Here is a 20714-nt window from a genome sequence, read left to right on the forward strand (position 1 = left end):
CTTTAGTTCTTTCTTGTGTTTTCATCCTTCCTTCATCATCTTCACATAATGTTTCACGTGCAGTGGGGTAGGGTACCGCACCACCGCGGTGAAACACCCCATCTCATCGTCATCATCTATGTTGTCGTTGTTGTTGCATAAAAGTAGGTTGTTAGCTCCAACGCCATGTACAATACTGGTTCCGAACCTCACCACCGGCTATGCTGTCTTAGGCATAGTTCTGAGGCCTCCCCTAGGTACTCCAGCAAACTTTCCAAACGGACAGTAGCACAGTTTCCCTTGGATCCGGCCGAGGACGCTTACAAATGCTCCATCCATAACCGCTCATGACAGTTACTTCGCTTTGCTAACACGTAGCGTGTCGTTTGAAGAAGGACGGTGCCAGAGAGGGTGGCTAACACAGAATAAAAAAAAAAAAAAAGAAATGAAGTTGCGAAATACGGAGTAAAAATAAAGTGAACTGCGACACGTCCCTCTTTGAACAAGTTGCTTGCCACGGAATGGTGTAATTCTTGCCCGCGACATTTGAAAGGGAAGCGGAAGGACATAAATCAGCCTTCGAAGTGGCCCTTTTTGTGTCGTGCATATGCAGCCTCTATGATTCTCTAGTGGGCCCAGAAGGTATTATTGCGTCGCACGGGAAACGTTTTATACGGGGGATCGTAAAGCTCCCCCACTTGTGCCATCGTAAAAGATGGCAGTCGCTAAATAAGCTCATTTGGCGAGATCATCGACGTCATTCGTCGAGGAAACTTTTTTACGCGCTTTTCCTACCATTTTACGCTCCTAGTTCCCAGTGGTAAGCGGGATCGATTCCTACAGTGAAATCGGTTTATTCGGATGACGTCACTCGCAGGGGAGCGCCACAGTCGGAATCCCCTTCACTCGTAATTTAAGTTTGAGGTTAGCAGTAGTCTAAATAGTTGTAGCATATGGCAGCGAACAAGAACCGAAACTAAACTTGGCTGGGCTCGCATCACGATATCCCTTTTTGCTTTTCGAAGCTAGCGCCCTCTGGAGATGTGACGTCAGTGGGTAAACCACGCAAGATAACTTGCATAGTTGAAGATGTATAGTTGAGCCGCTTGTGTCGTGTCGTCCTTTCTGTTCATTCTCTGGCCGAAGCCCCGGCTTTTTCTACGAGGATTTCATCCACCAACTTGCCTGTATTTATGTTATTTTACCAATTACTTCCCATTAAGCTTCTCTGATTGAAAGCAAGTCTGTAACGCTATCTCGTTGCTTCTGGCTTAGGGGTCGTGCTAGGGACTGGGAAGTGGTCTGGTCCCGGCTGTGCTGTCTGACAGAGTTTCGAGACACACGGCAGCACAGGACGTTGGCTTAGGATGCGTCTTCGACTTCCATGCTGTCCTGTCCCGTGGCTTATGAGATTGGGAAGCGAGCCGGGTTCGAATCCCGACACCAACCGTGCTGCAGGACAAATATCTTTCCCTGTAAAGTTGGCCCTGGACGCACTGCTCCCATCGAGCAACACTGGCTCGCTTGGCAATAACGTCCATCTGTCCACGTCGCAAAGTTTTTAGATCACCCACCGGTAAACCCACCTTGACGTCCTTCGAGGTCGGTACCTCAACTGCTGTCCTGCAGCATTTTATTTGTTTGGCGATAGGAGGACTGACCACTGCGTTCCTGGACCCATTGGCGTTGTTTGGATGACGGAGTTTGTACATTTCGCATTATGACTTTGCGATGCTCAATCAGTGTGAAATTTGCCAGGGATGGCCTTCTGAGCTTTATACAGGGTGTTTCACCTAACCTGTTATCCCTTTAAAAAAATCTACTTGTCCGGTAAAGATGAGACTAACGGTATTCATCTTGGGGCAACCTATGCCACGACTCATGGCTAATCCGTCTGTCTTTCGCCGGAAGTTGAATTTTATGAATTCAACTGTACAGTTTATAAGTCAAGGTAACGTTTTTGTGCCAGAAATAGACAACTCTAGTAGGAAATATTATGAAAGAGACACATTCCCTATTGCATCGCTAACAGCTAAAAAAATAAAAAATAGAAAGAGGGACGAAAATAGGCGTTTTCAGGCGTGCAAACTGCTGGTGGACTAGCTCATTTCACAATCACGAGAAGGCCGTCGCCCCACCCCTCAGTTTCCCTCTCAGCCATAATAGCGTCCCTGTGTCACCACATCGTTTTCTTAGCTGTCTTTTTCTCTCTCTGTCTCCTTTCGTTTTTTTTTTTCTTTTCGTGCGTGGTGGGTTAAGAGGTGAGAAAAATACAGAACGACAGTTGTGGGTGAAACTGTCGGCCTGCCGGCTTCTGTACCGTTTAGCTGCAGTAATTCGGACGCAGCATGAAATGGGATCGTTAAATGGTAAGAAAACTGAAAAGGCGCGAAGTGAGCAAAGTGATATTAGAAGCGTATCCTGGAATGGGCTATAGTAACACGAATGAACAACAACAAATACATGGTGATAATACGAGGCGGTGTGCGACGTATCCCAACTTGGCTCGAAAAGAAGTTTGCCGAACTTCGCCCGACAATAAACCAAAATTATCGTGCGCACATTTTGCGTAGGATGTTCGAAATGGTTACCCTCGACGCTAATGACATATTCGTACGACGTCCCTCGTCGCACTGAGGATTTCGGTGGTTCTTGTGCCATTGAGCGTTCTCGTTACGGGCGATTCCCAGTTCAGTCTGGTACACAAGTTCCTTGATGCGGACTCAGAAATAAAACTCTAATGGCGTAAGGTCGCGAGATCGAGGACGCCATTCCATGGGTCCAAAACGTCCCACCCCTTTCCCGGGGAAAATGACTGGTGAAGAAACTCCGCACCCTGTGTCCAGAATGAGGCGGAGCCCAGTCTTGCTGAAAATACATGGAAATGCACTTATCGAGCGGTAGGTCTTCTGTGAAGGGAAGCACAGCTTGTTCAAGTACCCGGCTGACCTAATAACTGGATGTCAAGTTTTCCTTACAAAAGATTGGTTATTTCCATTGAAGATCTTCGTCCGAAGGTTTAGTGACCACAGCTTGGTACCGATTTCTTACCGGTCGTAACCAGTGTAGATTATCTGAACTCAGAGCGCAAGAAACACGGACGAAGAACGGAGAAACAGACAGGACGGGCGCTGTTTCTCAGTTCTTCGTCCGTGTTTCTTGCGCTCTCAGTTCAGATGTCTCAATACCAACTAGCCCACTCCTCAACCCTTCTCAGTGTGGATTACTTGTGCGTGCTGAGCGTTGACTTGTGCCTTTCTAGTAAAGTGCGCCTCATTACTCCAGAGCACCATGTCCGAGAAGTTCGTGATCTCGTTGTCTAGAATACTAGACGCCTACTGAAATCCTCAACACACAAAGCCTGGTGCAAACTGGCGTGGTACGGTCGTGTAGTACCTTCCCCAAATGGTTGAACTGGATGTTCCCGTTTCCCCGGCTAGCTGGCGTACGGTGGCATGCGGGTTTACGGCCCCTCTCTCCTGTGTGATAACCGCTACTCCACCTTCGGTAGACAAAGTTAACTAGCCATAGTGAAGCTACTTTGTTTCATGCTGTGCATGAATTACGATGCAACTAAATCACAGAGAGGCAGGCTCTACGAAACAGAACAATTCTGCCGATAGCTGTCTTTACTATTGCCCACAGTTTTTCTTCCCAAAAAGGAAAAAGAAGAACAAGGAACGTAGAAGAGAGATGAGATAAGAAAACAGTATGTTGTGACACAGGGATGCTATTACCAGCAGCAGCCGCTAGCGTGACGCTGAGAGGGAAACTTGGAGGCGACGCGAAATGACCGGCAATTTGCGCGCCTCGAAAGAAAGATTATCGCACGATTCTTTTAGCTGTTACCAATGCAACAGGGAATGTGTTTTTTTAGTAGGTTAGGGTATTTTCTACATGGGCTGTCTATTTCTGGGACTGAAACGTTACCTTTACTTTTATAAAATTTCGAGTTGATTAAAAAAACTCAACTTTTCGCGAAAGAAAGCTAATAAACTAGCCCTAAGTGGTGGAAAACGTTCCCAGAAGATGAATACCTCTGGCCCACACTCTTTAGGACAAGTAGATCTTTTCATAGGAATTTTTAAGACAAAAGGGAGATGGTGCAGGCAAGCTAGTATGAACTCGTGGGAACCGAGGGACCCGGTTAAACAAGGACGGACAACAAATTCTCAAACTCAGCAACATTTCTGTTACACAACGACTAAACTATATACCCAAAAGCTCTAAAACCCAAAACCTCTCCTCCTCTTTGTCGGTTTTTGGGTATACGTATAGTGGAGTCGTTGCGTAATAAATGTTGCAGAGTTTGAGAATTTGTCCGTCCCTGTTTGACCGTGTCTCTCGGTGCCCTTCACGATGAATTCATAAGACGTTAGGTGTTGCTGAGCACGGCATACCGCGGCACAGTTTAACTGTTATAGGTCGCTACTCCGTACATATTCTGCACAACCATCCAAAGCCACCATATGAGGTACACGCAGGGTGTCTACTCAACTGTAGCCTTCAAATTCCCTGACTTTTCCAGGTTTCCACCGACTATTTCGAGCGAATTCTCTGACCATAACAAAAGGAAACTCTGTGCCTGCTGCTACGTTTTGGTACCAGATCCCTCATATTTTTATTTATTTTTATTTTATTCACTTAGTTTCTTTCTTTGCGGAATAGCAAGCCGACGTCTCGTTTGGCTGACCTTTCCTTCCGCTTTTTTTTTTCCTTTTCGTCTAGTAAATATATCCCCACCTCCCTCATAAAACGGATCATTTATTGAGAAATTAGTAAGACTGCCCTACTTTTCCGTCTCTGAGCTTGTCGTGTTGGCGAACTGCTACTTCCTGCCCTCAGTTGTCTCGTGACGTAAACCCTCAATTATATAATATCAGCTACTTCCCGCAACGTTTCTGCGGCGTGGCTTCTCAACCACTCATCAGCACTCGTCAATCACTGCGTACCGCGACAGCACTTGTCTGCGATTTCCCCCGACTTCAGCTGCCTATATTTTGCAAATTCCCTGACGATCCCCTGACTTTTCCAGTCGCAGGAAAATCCCCTTACAATTCCCAGTTTTCCAGGTTGGTAGACACCCTGATACGGTTCGTACAATGATACACTAAAGGTGTAACGAAGTGAACCCCAGTCGAGACCGTCTTTGTTCCGGGTGACATCACAGGGCGTACACCGCAACCTGGTATGGAAACGAGGCTTACCTTCCGGGACAAGATGCGCGAGGGGGGAAACAAGATAAATGAATGAACACGGCGACGCACTCAACCCCCGCATGTTTCCCACCCGGTCTGGCCCCAAAGGATGCGTTGCCGTTCGCTGCATTTCCAATAAACATTTAGATACCCACCTCTGCTGGCTTCTGTTGCGGAAGATGGTATTCAAGCGGCGACGCCTGCCATACGCCGGGAGGAAATTTCCGTCCGTCTTCTGGCGTCTGCGTGCCGTAGACTATGACGTACCGCGGGTGAAGTATATCTTATCTCGTTCCGAAAGCACGCCCGCTAAAATCTTTTCTGCTACTTTATCGCGATTTCGACGCAGCTTCCATCGGCGATTAGACACTCCAACATCACCATCAAATTAAAGTTGACCAGCTCTCGTGGCATAGTGGTTAGGGTTATCGTTTTTCACGCCGAGACTGGGAGATGACCGGCTGTGCTGTCTGAGGTGTTCCCTGGGGTTTCGGGAAAAAGTTTCCCCTGAAGTCGGACCAGGGCGCATACTAACCCCCTCTGCCCCCACTCCTTCCAGCTGTTCTTTCTCCATCAGTCAACGTCTGTACGCTGCTCGTAGCAACAGTTATGCTTCGCGTCGCTAACGCGGAATTAAAAATATAACGTCGTTGCTGGGTGCAGCATTCTGGCGAGTCCTTAACCTCTAATTAGATATCGGCTTGTTAGCGCTTCCTATGACCGGTTTGTTGAAGCTGAGGTCTGCCTGCCCATGGCGGCTTGTTACACTTACTACAATGACTGGACCATGTGTTTTAATTCTATCGAGTTTTCCAATGTGTACGGAACTCTTGTACAAGCGGTGCGTCTGAGCAACTCGTACAATGTCACCGCCTATTGCTGGCGTTCTCGACCGGGAACCTCGAGACAATTATCAAGCACATCGCGTGATGTTCTTTCTTTCTTTTTTTTTTATCACGACTAGACCAAGAAGTGTCGGCCGAAGTGCTTGGGGACGCTGTACCTAAATATGATGTACGATGTACTTACTGTATGTGATAAGATTGGAAAGGACAAGCAAATGTGGACCACGCGTTGGCCGTGCAATTGGAGTAATGCCTCACGGTTGCAGAGTTCCACCCCCAGCCAAGGACGCCAGCAACACGATGCCGGTCTGAAGTTTCAGAAACCCCCCATGTGGTCAAGACTAATCCATGATCAAGTTGTCTCCCGGCGTATAGCCCCAAACTCCATATTATCCCAGTATATAAAATACATCCGAAATATTCCTTGTGATTTCGCATTTGCGATAGGACCCGTCTGAAACCACACACTCTCTCTCTCTCCGACACAAACAAAGTGGAGCCCCTGTCGTGGATTAAAAAAAAAATCACCGAAGTTCTTCCTGGGGGCTAACTGGAGAGAGAAAAGACACAGATGGGGAAAAAAAAGAAAGAAACATATTTGCAGCCTCATTATGTACAATGTCCTTCTGTCTCGTCACATAGTCTTTGAAGCTATTTGAGAACGAGAGTAGGAAAATATCCCTAGATTGGCGTCCTCCATGTGTGCTCGACGACTTCCTCCATCACCACCACCACACACGGCTGATTGTATTGCATGTCCGTTCTTACAGGAAAGTGGTCAACAGGAGAGCCATGGCTGCACCACACCACTGCACTCTGTTCCGCACTGTCACAAAAAGAAAAAAAAAAAAAAAACAGAAAGATTGCAATGGGAATCAATGGTGCCTCACGACTCTTTCTGCGTCATGCTTGCAGAAACACCGCACGGAAAATTCTAGTATTCCAACGTACAACACTTTAGAACACGATAATATTAAAATGTTCGAAAAGAAGACACTATATAATATTCAATGCAGAAAAGGGCAGACAACAAGCCAAATTGTAAACGGCCTACTACGATACTAATATGGAATCAAAAATAATAAAGCAATATTTCTTGCTCCGGTCTCCCTTCAAATCCGTGTACGCGGTGGAGCAGGGTAAAAGGGAGCCTTCTTAGGGTGAGAGCACCCTCGTTAACGCGGTCTGCCTTGGTGGTCCGTGTCTTGGTATACGGCCGAACGGTCGCGGGACAGTACTGCTCATGGAAATATTTTCCCTAATATTTCTCGAACATTGCGCATTCAAGACTAAGAACGAAGGTCTTCTGGAAAGAAGTTCGCCAGCGGAACGAGAGAGAAATTGTTGTATCAGCGTTTTCTTTTCGATTTTCTATTTTTTTCCATAATCAAACTCAAACTCTTTTCGATTGCATGCACAGTGAGAGTGTTGACAAGGACGGTCCCTCTGTGACTGACCTGAACCCGAGCTGTCGGCGGCGAGCCCCGACGACCTCTGATGTGCTCCTTGTACTGTTTCCTCGGAGCTGAGAGCAACGACCCGTGATTGGGTGGCCGTGCACTTGAGCCGTAGCCCCTCGGAGTCGCTCAGGTGTCTGGAGGTGGCGCGGAAGCGAAGGCCCAGGACAGCGGCCTCTGTGCCGTCAGGATAACGAACGTTTGCGAAGCGAAGCAAGTCCGACGCGTTGGCCTGCGTGGACACGTCATAGATGAAAACTCAGTACAGTACACTGCCACTGTGTACCTCTTTGTCGTTGACGAACCAGCGCAGCTGGACGGGGTGTACCGTGACGACAGAGGTACAGTTAACATCCACGTCGTCCCCAACCTCGTACTTGGACTTGGCGCTCATGATGCGGGGGCTGTTGGACTCTTGTAGAACTGCCGTGACAAAAAGTCGCGTCAACAAATAAGTAAATAGGTACTTCGTTCATCTTGGAGCACAATGTGCCGAAGAAGACAAACATTGACTTTCAAGTAGACCACGAAACGTTTCTCTTTTTTTTTTTTTTTAACGATGAGGTGAATGTTTGTCAAAATTCTTACGCGATGCCCTCAAGATTATTAGCGGTAAGATCCCGCGCTACGGAATGTTTCGGCTAGACACATTTCGGCAGCACGTTTAGTGAGAGCATGAGCGCAAGTAATCACCAAATGAGGTCGCAGAACAAGTCCTTCCAGAGTACCACGTCACCTCATGTGCATACGCTCGCACAAGAAAAAACCTAACATCGTTCGGTCGAAACGACCATTTCACTTTCCGTCGCATCGAAGCTTTTCATGCGGTTTCTCCTTATAGCAGTAACGTAGTGCGGGCAGAGTATGCTTTACAGGCTAACTGGGCGTCGAGCCAATCGGCATTCATCTCGGACCAGACGGTCCCGACTCCGAGCGGCAGTTAAAAAAAGAAAATAGAAAAGAAATTCGAGAAAAATAGAAAGAGAAAGAAGAAGGAAAGAAAAGGCCTTCCGCAATTTCCGTGACATGTTTGCCGTCCAAATTCAAGTTGAATAAAATGTGTAACATAATAAAAGCGACATCATGCGCGTGTTGTTCGGTGAGGGGGGGATGGTGTATCCTGGGCCGACTTCACAAGAAACTGTGCCGACATTTGTCTTAAAGCGCGCGAGGAAAACCCAGGGGAAACACCCAATGGAGCACGCTGCGCCTGACCGATTTTCTGCCAATGGAACAGTGCTCGTATTTTCCCACTTTGAGCCAGCTTTGCCAATGAGATGTGAATCCCGTTTATAATGAACTCGACGGTCGCGTGGAAACTGTTCGTTATATCCTGAAATTCGTTTCAAGTGGAGTCTCGTTCCATTGAGTTTAATATTGACGGTCGTTTGCGATGTGTTCGTTATAACCGGAAATTCGTTATAAGTGGGGCTGTTATAGCCGAGTTTCACATGAGCTATAAGTGGAGTTTCTACCCGGTCCTGGTGCCTTCTCCCCGATGACTAGTTCCTCACTGCTCCTGGAATGTGCCTGCGTTACGGCGGACACGCAGCGGAAGCGGATGCTCCCCCGCTGCACGTGTTCCGGCCGAACTTGCAGGTGGAGTGTGGCCGAACTGCTCTGCAGACCGTTCTCGTGGCGGATCACACCCGAGCGCGTCTCGTATTTGGCCGGCACCTGGAACAGTAGGAAGTAATGAAATATGGTTTTCCATACAGCTCCGTCAGTGACAACCTCTTTTCCGTTGACGTGCCACTTGAGCTGCGCCATAGGCTTGGAGGGTCTCGAGTAACAGGTGACATTGACCTGGTCACCGACCTGGTAGCGGCTCTGGAAGCCTTCCATGATGGGGCCCTCTTCAGGAAGTACTGTGCACCATATGAACCGTTTAAGGCGGACTCACTTCTTAAGAAAGTCTATGGGGGATTTTTGTTCGCAGGGTTCTCGTAAACCTCGCTAAATTTCTAAGCGGAACAAGTACAGGCATGTTCCCCTCTAGTTTACCTAGGGAATGACATATTTTTGAAGGCCTAACGCGATCCATTAATTTTTGGAGAATTAAAGTTTGTCAGATTTTCAATACATGGGAGTCTATGGGAGAAGGAACAAAATCGCTTCTCTCGGCCCGCCCGCCCGCGATATTTCGGCCAAAATGATTTCATTCCCTAGAGTAACAGTTCTGGAGTTGATTGCAATCAACAAATTCTACAAGCTTACTGCAGTTTTCCAGATCCCTGCGAATGAAAATAATGGCTTTGCCATTTTCTAGCATGGCCTGCACGCTCGCGCCGGTTACATTACTTCGTTAAAGCTCGCGAGGAAAGCAAAACGAAGAAAACAATTTTGCCACTGTGCAGCCAACTATCTTCGAAAGCGAACGTTAACCAGATCGCATGAGTCCGCCTTATCTTGGACGGCTTGACAAGTTCATCGAACGACAAATTTGATGAGGATGAGTTTGATTATAGAAAAGAAAAAAAAAAGGATGGGGTGGGATGGGATGATGGGGATGAGGATGATATGGGGAGTTACACCGAAGCTATGGCCAGCACACACAACATATGGGCATACAAAGAACACTTAATGTGCCATGATTGGAGGAGCCTGAGCGAGGGCACGTAAAAGGACGTGACGACACCAACAGCGTCGTGTCATGCTTCTCCAATCATGGATATGTTTCACGAGCTTGCCCGCATTTATGCCATTTTGGCTAAATGTACCACTCATGACTAGTCTTTATTCCGCAATTTATGCCCTCGTAATCCTCAGCTGCCTGTTAGGGACGCTACGATGCAAATAATTTACAAACTGCAAACGTCCGGAGAAGCGTTATTCTCTCAGCTCTCTCCCGCCTCATCAAATGTAGTCTTTACACTTTCAGTTTAATGTTCAAATGAAAAAAAAAAAATAGTCGGTAGACAAGTTGGAGCTTCCAGAGGCAACACGTATTGCACCGCGAATAGCTCGATATCTTCGTAAACACTCGCGCGTACATAAACCTTCGGGCCAAACGGTTGTTTTCTCGCACAGCAGGTGAATGCACAGAGGATGACTACAGCGAAATGTAAACCGTATAGCTCCTACGCATTGTGTGGACCCAGGTGGAACCCTTGTATGTTCAGCCGCTGTCTGGGCCACGCTCGGCAAACACGTCCATTAGCCTGCTCGCAAGATGCAGTGCAGACAACCTGTCTGTATGGCTCAGGGGGTGACGGTGTGCATTGCACAGTCTGGTTTCACATTTTGTAAACACCTCGTTAGCATCACGGAGCAACTGTAGCTATGAGCGGTGGATAGATGTAGACAGGACAGCAGGAAGAAGACAGGGTGTGCAACTTGATGGGGAACTGCGCAGACACGCTGCCTCGGTTTGTTTTGTGTGTGAGCGTCCACGAAAGAAAGTGTAAGAATGAATGTGTCACCTTGAACGAGTATGTTGACGAGAGCGCAATCTCCGCGTAGAGTAATGGTAGCGCATTTGCTCGTAAATGAGTGAGCGTGATAATGTCAACTTAAAACTTCGCGGAAGCGTAATTTAGCTTCTCCATGTTCTTGAAAAATTTCTAGAGGGTTCATAACGTTCACTGATTGCATGGGCCAGCGAAGTGCAGAGAAGATACAACACTAAGACCAATCTATAGAGACTGGGATGCGGTCTGTTTGAGTCCTACCACCCCCACCGCATTGCACCACTTGTGCATTGACGGTGCTAACAGAGCCTTTGAGCTAGTTTGTCTTACATTCGGTGTAATTTTTATCAAAGTCATTTTTAGCAAATGTGCGCCGACATCATGGCTGCTCACCGTAGACTCTCAGCTCCCTCTCTCCCTTGACCGTCCTGTATCCCGGACTCTCCGTGGACACCTCGCAGCCGTACATGCCTTCCGTGTTGAGGTCCGTCTTCTCCAGGAATACCTTGTTCTTGTCTGACCTGCTGTGCTGCATCAACACACACGCGTGTCTTTCAAAAGACCATTAATTAGGCCAACTGGGTGGAGGGCCACATGGGTGGAGTCGCGTTCATTGGAAACAACAAAAGTTCTCCCGACGGATTTTGTCCCTCTGCGAGGACCTTTTGCGAGCTTCCACAAAAGGGTTCACGAGATTTATTCACAGGGAATGAACGGTTGTGTCTTCGCCTCTTGCAATGTTTACTTAAAGGTACTATGAAGCGTAGAGCTGTAATCTCAGAAAATGTATCTATTCGATAGCTCGAGCCAGCAATACTCTTACGTCACAATTTTCCCTCACAATTACGCTCATAGTTTTTTAGAAAATTAAAATTGAAAATTACGGGCAACGCTGTGTCGAAGTTGCCACCAACTGCGCACTGTTAGCGGCAAAACTAGATTGCATGCGCGTAACACTGGGTCTAAAACAAAAGAAGTCGGCTACGTAGTTCATCATGAGCAGCAAACCAGTCGGGAACATATGTTATTGGTGCTCGATAAATTGGGGATTATTTCCCACCAGACGTCGCCCGAGTCGTTTCACCTCAATTTTACTTGCAAATTAAAAATATTTATCGTTCCCTGTCACATGTATATACACGGGTTTACGAGCAACAAGCTGTTAAAGTACGTCGAAAACCTAACCTGCCTGTCTGTCTTCTGATACATTTAACTTTGGACAATCAAACTTCCCACGAAGTCATTATTTTCTGCTTTCACTCGACGGGTTAGAGACTGGAAGGAACTCGTTTTGGAATAAAGCAACTAGGAGGAGTTGAATTGCAGACACACATGCATTTCTATATGCAATATCGTCCGGAAATAGTCAGCCATGTCGTCACGCATTTCTGCGAGGTTCCATAAATGGCACGACCAAACCCTCATTATCTAGCATTGAATTGTTTGCAACTGTATAGCCGGAGCTCCCGAAAATGTACCTGGCATCGTCAAGCAGTTTCCCTACGATGTTGTTCATACAATCTATACGTGTACGCTCCACGCTATACGTGTAGCTCCACGCATCCCCTGCGGCATTTTTTAAAAATTGTTTTTAAAACATGTTTCTAAGTTACTTGAAACACTTGAAGGGACACAGTATCGTACACTGGTCGGTGGCGACACTAAGCTAAAGTTTTATTCGTGAATGTTAAGAAAAACTGCTATGAGCGTGTTTAACCAAGAACAGCGGAGTTGTACCGTAATAAAAGGCAACTGATGTTGAGGATGGGAAGCACTTTTCTCGCACGTGACCATTTGAAACGTCACCATATTTAAAAAACGCTAAAAACCACCACTCATCACAACACCACTGAAAACGGAAACGTAACCACTATGCCCAGAATACGCACCTGTCTCTCAGTCACTCATCTTGAAAAGTTTTTCAAAATTTAACAACAGTCGGACGAACCAGCAGTTCCTTCGAGTCTTTATTTATGCCCAGTAATCCTTCCCTAATGCCCACTACTTCCTATTATCAAAGACCTTTCCCTCCCGGGTAAGTATACTTAGTGTGACGTAGCAGATGTTACGTGTTGTTGCCTGCGCAGCTTGTGTTATATATAGGCTATCCCGTACAATTCACCTTACTGAGCTATCAACTACGAAGGACAGAATTGTACGCATTCTGAGTAGGTGAGGTTCTGCGAAACCGTTTGCATAATCAATCAATTGTATCCATCAAACATGATACGCCCTATAAAGACGTCTACATGCAGATGTTGCTCCTTGGGATGTCAACAAACATACTCACATCGACGGAGATTCCGAGCAGCTCGTAGGATTGTCCGGGTGGAATGTCCGAAGGCAAGTAGCGGTAAAACTCCACATTGTTCTTGTACCATTTGACAGAATAGAGTTCGGCGCCCTCCAGGTTGTATTCGCACTGCAGTTGCACGGGGTCTCCACTACGCACAGCGCCGGGAACGTGGATGTCGATCAGACGCAAGCACTCCACCAGACTCCAACCTGTTTTCGGACACAAACAGAAAGAAATTCAATGTGGCTTCGAAAACAAATATACCTCGCAATTTTTATAGAATGGGCCTGAATGCATGGGATTCGTTCGTTGCGGGTGCTATAGTATGGTAATGTAACTAGTTACATTTAGAGAGAGAGAGAGAGATGAAAAAAAATACAGTCACCGTACTTGTAACTCAGTATTTTCGTAAGCTGGCTGTAACTGTCATTTGGTTGTTTTTATAACTTACTCATGAATCTGTGTATTGATGTGTGTACAAATAATAAGGCAACACGAGTCTTACATTAATCACTTTCAGTATTTTTATAGATGTTGTTCACGGGGGATCATCGGGGCGGCACCTACATATGTTTTGCTTACCAGATAAAATACTTTTTCAAGTTCGCGAGTGACAAATACCATCTTTAAAAGAAGACCATCTCGGAACGATAGTATAGACAGAAAGTACGTGATGTGATAGAGAAAAAAGGGGGAAAGTATTCCTCAAAAACATATCGGTTTCCACCGAATTCTGGCAAAAGCCATCGCCCGGGGCGTCAATTACCTTTAAAGAGATTACTAACCGAACGGCTTTGGCATAACTGTCATGTGACGCTCTTCTTGACAGCATGCAAATTAGGAGAAGCGGATTAACTCAAACTACATCTTTTCGAATATTGTCAATTGTGTGTTGATTAGAGAGATGACACGACCGAATATTCGCGTGTTTAGAGACTTTGTTCTATCCGAAGGCAAATCACAAGAATGGATCCAAGCGGAAGTAAAGGCACGACTGGTGGCGTTGTGAAGAGGCCGCTTCAATTCGACGTTGATACCGAGCAATAATGCCGGTGTAATTCGTGCAACAACAGGAGGTATCTTGTCGCTCCTTTTCCCTTCGATTTCGCGTTACCACCGCAAAGCACCTCTGGTTATGAGCACGGTAGAAACGAAGAGAGGATAACAGGAAGGCGTGGGAAGAGTTAGCACCCGTCTTGGGCTAACTTCAGGGCGACTCAGTACCGACGTCCTTCTTGAAAGTCTGCCAGAAAACTCGGAGAAAACATGAGGCTACCAGCAACGAGCTGACGGAACTCGTAACTCCTGGCGTGTCCCCAGCTCGGCGGTAGATGGGAGTAAATCACGGCGGGAGTTTATTCAACAGTCAAATGCTGGGAATACAATTTATACGGGTCCATTCTTATATAGCGAGCGAAGGTATTGCGAGGCGCCCACATTAGCGGCAACCATCTGCGTGCAAGCGGCCATTCATTACGCCCTAGCCGTGGGAAGCGGCACACAGCTCCCTCTGTAATAAGTGCCGTTATTGCCCGTGCGAGCGAGCCCGATCAATCGCATTGTCATCGCCTTTGTACAAGTGGCAAAGAAACATTCCTACACCGTCGGAGCCTCTCTGCGAGAACTTTACAATAGCGGAATATGCTCTCCCAGACGCTCTGATCGTTTTCCTTTCGATCAACTGCGCGGAAACCTACAACGTAACCACATCCAAGCGTGTTCGAAGACCATTCGGAAATTGGCCATTCGGTTATAGCATCGGTCGACAGTTACAAATACCTGGGTGTTATCCTTAACCCCAAATTGTCCTGGTCACCACATATAGAAATGATCTGTTCTAAAGCGATGAAGAAGGTTGGCTATTTGAGGAGGACATTAAAATTTGCTACACCCGAAATCAGGTTACTTGCATACAAAACGCTAATACGCCCGGTCCTGGAATATGCGTGCGAAGTGCGAAGAAATAAATGAAATGAAATGAAATGAAATGAAGTGTGGGACCCATACAATAAGTCTGATATTGCTAAGCTTGAGTCGGTCCAAAATAAGGCAGTACGTTTTATATTATCGCGTTACGATCCATGGTTTTCACCAAGTGCAGCACTTCGTGATCTTGACATTACTCCACTAAAGGTTCGACGGCGTGCTCTTCGCCTTAGAACATTTCATTCTATTATTAATGGTAAAGTAAGAATTCCTATTAGCAAATATTTATCATACGCTGGAACATCCTCACTCAGAAGATCTCATCTGCTAAATATTGTCCCCATTTGTACCCGTGTTGAAGTTTTTAAGTATAGCTTTTTCCTCGTTGCGTTGAAGACTGGAACGCTCTGGATAGTTCTGTCCGTCAATTCTCCTGCGAATGCTTCTTTGATGCACTCCTGCAATAACCCCTTAAAGGGGCTGCGGTATGTTTAAATAAATAATTAAATAAATAAAGATCACAACCAAAAAATAATGGGCTCATTAAACGCGGGCGTTACTAGGAGGCATCGTGTGAGTCGCTTGGTAACGTTTTCATTTGAGGACTTTATTTAAGCATGCAAATAGGACACCAACAGTTTGGTTGTATGACGCTTCGACACATCCTCCATCACGCGCGATGTCAAAGAGGATGCAAGGCCAATTCCATTCCGCGCACGACAGAATCGACAACCCTTCCATAGTTTTGTCGCCTCGTTGTGGCGTGCCGAACGTATAAGTCTCGTGCCTTTTAAGCCCGTCGAGATAAACAAAAGGGACGACTTTATCGGTGTTCGTGATGCGGGCGCCGCTTATCGTCGGATTAGAGAGGGGCTATAAAACGGGTGCCCTTCTAATCCCGCCACCGGAGGATGTAATCCCGCTGGCCATAGGGGCTCCGGATGCATAACACACGCTAAATGGCTGTTGGAACACTTAGTAGAGCAACTTTTGGTGGCCAACTACGATGGCGGTAATGCGAACAACAATTTTTATTTTTAAGATGATGCGAAAGCGTGGGAACCGGAAATGTATTTTACAGTTTAATCGTGCGGGAAAGATGCGGACATACTAGTATCTATTGAAGACAACAAAAGAGACACACAGGGCCAGTTTCACAAACAACGACGTGGCCAGGTCGAAAACATCGCACGGGAAATTGCCGCGTCATCTTTTCTTTTAGCACCGCGAAGTACCTCTCGCTATGAGCGGTGTACAGATGGAGGGAACCAGCATGATCTCTTTCCTGGGAAACAGAGGGGGTGAGTATGCGTCCTGAACCAGCTTCAGAAACAACTGTGCCATCCGGAAAGTAGTCTGCCGGCAAATTCGGGGGAAACGTGAGAGAGTATCCGTGTATTCACACGAGCGAGATTCCCCCAGAAGCGGAAGATGCGAAAAGCGTCATAGCTTTCTGCTGTCACCGTCGTGTCTTCATGTACACTGTTAACGGTAGGGAATATCCTGCTACACAGCCACAAGATATTCCGTAGCAGACGATAGGAAAACACGCTGACGGTGTCGTCTGCTAAATGCGCAGTACGCCACTCCCGATATTCCGCGCCGTGTGAATGCTCAGCATATAACACGGGACGAAACTTCGGCTCTGTGAGCAGTGCTTTCGTTTTTTCTTCCACTAGAATATTCCGTGAGGATGTCGCTCGTGTGAATACACGGTATCGGTTTTGCAGGAACCGAACCAACCACCTCTCAGTGTTGAGCGTGGCCATGAACTAGCGGACGCTCCATCCACAATTGCCATATTTGTCTGCGAATACAGCGTCGCTGCGCATGCGTGATACATCATGCGTTGGTATAGGTGATGACGAAGATTAGGAGGTGGTTAGGTTCGAATCCCCTCGAAGGACCTTCCAGTTCCCGGCATATTTCTCCCTGATGCTCGGGCGCCATACTAACCCTTCCCACTCCTTGCTTTCCTCTCCCCCCCATCTGCACACTCTGTCGCTTCGTGATCGCTTCTCTGCCGAAGGTGTTTTCTTCTCGGCTAAGAAGCTTCCAGCAGCGACTAACCACGCCAAGTCGGTCGGATACCGCGATGAAGCGGCCGCCGTGACAGAAGCGTCAATTTGTGGCTGCGGTAGTGTAAGAAGCGCATAATTATCCGGGCCATGTTTATTTGCGAGCTTTATCGCGCCAAGGCACGCGTACCATATTAGTATTAATGAAAGGCAATAAAGCCAATGAACAGTTTTCTTTCGGCGCCTCATTAATAACCCTTATCGTGGTTCACAGTGCGGTTTCTTCCACCCCCTTGGGGAAGCCTCACATAATGACTTCTTTCATATTTCATCAGTAACGACGTTTTTTCCCGAGAGGGAATCGTCGTCAAAAAGCGATCCTTTTTCGTCGCCGATTGGCAAATTTGTCGTCATCGCTCGCCTCCAGGGGGCGCCATATACAAGAGGTTGACAAATGACCGCACTTTTTTTTTTTTTTTTACCGACTCTGCTTAGATGGTCTTCTTCCCGCAAAGGTAGTGCTCTCGTCTGCCTCTTGTTTTCTGCCCTTCTTTCCAGCTATACTTGCAAAACAGTGGCGCGCAGACATTCGAGTGCTGCGTACGAAACCGCTTTGCGCACGCAAGTAAATAGCGCTTGCACAGCTCGCATGCGCCGAACGTGCGTTTAACGCGTGCGCAGTATAGAAGCGCTATTTCTTTGCGTGCGTGAGGTGATCGCGTACGCTACAACTACAACTCTCTTACACGACCGTCCTGGTTAACCATTCTTTGTCTTGTCTTCTAAATCGAATATCTTGAGCCTGTGATATATTATACCATACTTACCAAAAGGCATTATGAGTTTTATAAGTAGAAAATTCCAAACATTCCGATAAGATTCCGGTTCCTGATAAGATGGCATAAATGCAAGACACCGAACTCCGTCACGGACAAAGCCTGAGGCTGGGCAACGCAGATACACAGACACTGAGGTGTGTTTCTTGAGCCATAGAGTCTATAAGAGCCATATTGAATGTGCAGAAAAATGAGTACGTAAAGCGGGAACGTGTCGTGTGATAAGACAGTAATTGCACGAAAGCCTAATCTAGAAATTCCGAGCAAACCAATGCTCATCTGCTCAGAACATCACATACAGAAGCTGCTGAGATTTGCTGCTATACTGGCGCGTTGTCTGCGCCGTGAAACGACCCTAGTTAGAGGCCAGTCAGCTCATTATCTCCATGTAACGGTTCCAATCAGGTAGCTTATCTAAAGTGTGTCGACAGATGCCACCTACTACTTTTCTTTTTCTTTTTTTTTTTTTTATTGACGCGTGTTTCCCTCCCCTTTTTTGTGGGAAATGGTTTCGTCCGACAACTCATTATAGTCGCTGAGGGAGGGGCGACGACAGGCGTGGTTCCACAATGGATGGCAGGCAGCAGCCACTGGGATTACAGGCCAACAAAGAATGACTTTCATCTGTAAAATGGAAGGCTCCCCGGGACCACACCCAAAAGTTGGCGCACAAGACAGCAGGTGCATTCGGGACAGCTTTAAATCTCGGCCAACTTGAAACAAAAAAAAAATGTTGCCATTGAAATGAATATTGCAGCGCGCCAACAATTTGTCACAACGAAACTCCTCCACTATCTCCACAACGAGGACGGCGAGGACGGCGGGTAAAACACTTTCCACCTGCGCTTCATCTGCTCAATGCGGCGCAGGCTTTAAAAAAAAACGACCCTTTTTCAATCCGAATTATAGACTAGAAAATATCACCGGCTTGTATCACAAGGAAAAAAATAAAAATAAAAAATCACGTTTTATCACCGCGAAACGGCTATGACCAGGTGTGGACAGCAGGAAGGACACCGGGGGGTTTAGCGTGGCGTCCTCAACGGACATTCGTCTGAGAGTCCGCGCCGGCAAATCCAGGGAAAACGTGAGACAGCACAGGCCGCGGCAGGATTCCCACCCAAGTTTTATCTGAACACAGTTTGTGACCCGGGTTCGAATCCCGGAACTGGCTTGCTGTCTGAGCGTTTTTCTCAGGCCCTGTAAGGCAAATGTTGGCCCCTGTGAAGCCGGACCAGGTCGCACGGTCCCGCCACGGTGGTGGTGGTGGTGGTACCGGTGGTGACGAAACCGGCACGATATCAGTAGGCATACCGCGTTACTAACCAATCAACGAACCAAGTTCGTGGAAGGGGTTTAACTCGAAAAGATGAAACCCTTCTTATATTGGAACAAACACCCAGTGCCGGATTTAGGGGAGGGCAGACGGGGCACTTGCCCCGGGGCCCCCACCACAAAGGGGCCTCCACCAGTAAAGGTTTTGTCGAAAGGAAATCTGTTTTGCATGCCTGAAAAGCATCCCTGAAAGGGAAACTTGGTAAAAATCTGTCCTCCGTCGACGCATATCGACCCCGAATGACACATTGGACAGACATAGAATACAGGAGGGAGCCCCCACAGCACAGTGCCCAGGGGACCCCACCACTGTAAATCCGGCACTGCAAACACCATATCAGCGCAGAATTAGCCTTTTTCTGACAGCACCAACACCAAATGTGCTAGGATGGGTGTTTCACCGCTTAATAACACCAGGGTGCATCACTACAGTGCCCGATTGCACTTCCACTTAAATACGCTAGAAAATAGCGGCCGACGACAATGTTGTGAATTGCAACCTCCAATTTGTGAACTGCGCCCAGAAAAGTCAGACCCTAGAGCGGAAAAAATGAAAGAAAATTGCTCTATCTAGCCAGTTTTGCAGTACGCGTGGCTTCCTGACAAATGTAGAAAGCCTCGCACGAAGACCATTAAGGAAAGTCTTTGAAAGAACTGTCGTCCCAGATGACAAAATAACTCTAAAACGTCGTCGCGGCATTAAATAGAAAGTGTGAGAAAGCAGTTGTGAGAATAATTTAATCCTGTCGCCCTAGTGTACGACTCCATTCCCAGCCATCGATTGAGACCGCACTCATAACGTCGGTCGGGCTTGATTTACGACCGCATGCTCACTGTGGCCCCTATTCCAATGTAATCGCGCTTTCGCAAAAAGGGGAACAACTACGCGCCAGGTAAACGACGCGACTCTTTTTACACTATATGCCGTGTATCGTCTTATGTGGACAATACACGTCTCCTTCCTTCTTCACTAGCAGAAGCGCCAGTGTCACTCAGGTTGGTTTAAAAAAGAAAAATATGGAGCGATGTATAGGCTCATTAGTGTGACGGGAAAGGGGCTCTTGATGCACAATTACGGTGTAAGAGAGGGTATACGCTTATTTGAACCATCTCTCTTTAAACAGATGGTGAAAGGGATGGCCGTTGTCGGCCTCACATAGTATGTGGGCAACGTCACGACTGACGGGAATGTGCGTCCTGGGCCGACTTCTAAGGGGCCGACGTATGTCTGAAAGCGTCTGAAGAAAACCGAGGAAAAACCCCAAACAGCACTTGACCGCATAGCACGATCCTATAGCCAACAGTCATTCCGAATGATATCGCTCGCTCCCACGATTTGTTGAAAAAGACAGGCGTACGCCTTCTTGTGACAATTACGATAATTGTCAAAAAAAAAAAGGCGTACGCCCCGCGC

The 20714-nt window shown here is 47.1% G+C and overlaps 2 protein-coding genes across 2 annotated transcripts in view; both read right to left on the reverse strand.

Annotated features, from left to right (window-relative positions):
* The window catches only part of LOC135367367 (histone deacetylase complex subunit SAP130-A-like), a 42595-nt gene extending 37162 nt beyond the window's left edge, over positions 1-5433 (reverse strand). The window contains exon 1 of the mRNA XM_064600591.1: positions 5333-5433. The gene's annotated coding sequence lies outside the window, so the exon portion shown is untranslated. The remainder of the gene's footprint in view (positions 1-5332) is intronic.
* A 1009-nt stretch (positions 5434-6442) lies between these two features.
* Positions 6443-20714, reverse strand: part of LOC135367370 (uncharacterized) — a 149118-nt gene continuing 134846 nt past the window's right edge. Inside the window, exons 5-11 of the mRNA XM_064600600.1 lie at positions 13180-13394; positions 11283-11418; positions 9214-9347; positions 8955-9156; positions 7766-7902; positions 7480-7711; positions 6443-6848 (exon numbers count right to left, since the gene is read on the reverse strand). Coding sequence (XP_064456670.1) covers positions 6787-6848; positions 7480-7711; positions 7766-7902; positions 8955-9156; positions 9214-9347; positions 11283-11418; positions 13180-13394 — 1118 coding nt within the window. The 3' untranslated portion in view covers positions 6443-6786. The remainder of the gene's footprint in view (positions 6849-7479; positions 7712-7765; positions 7903-8954; positions 9157-9213; positions 9348-11282; positions 11419-13179; positions 13395-20714) is intronic.

This window comes from Ornithodoros turicata, chromosome 8 (assembly GCF_037126465.1).
Source record: "Ornithodoros turicata isolate Travis chromosome 8, ASM3712646v1, whole genome shotgun sequence".
Classification (NCBI taxonomy): Eukaryota; Metazoa; Arthropoda; class Arachnida; order Ixodida; family Argasidae; genus Ornithodoros; species Ornithodoros turicata.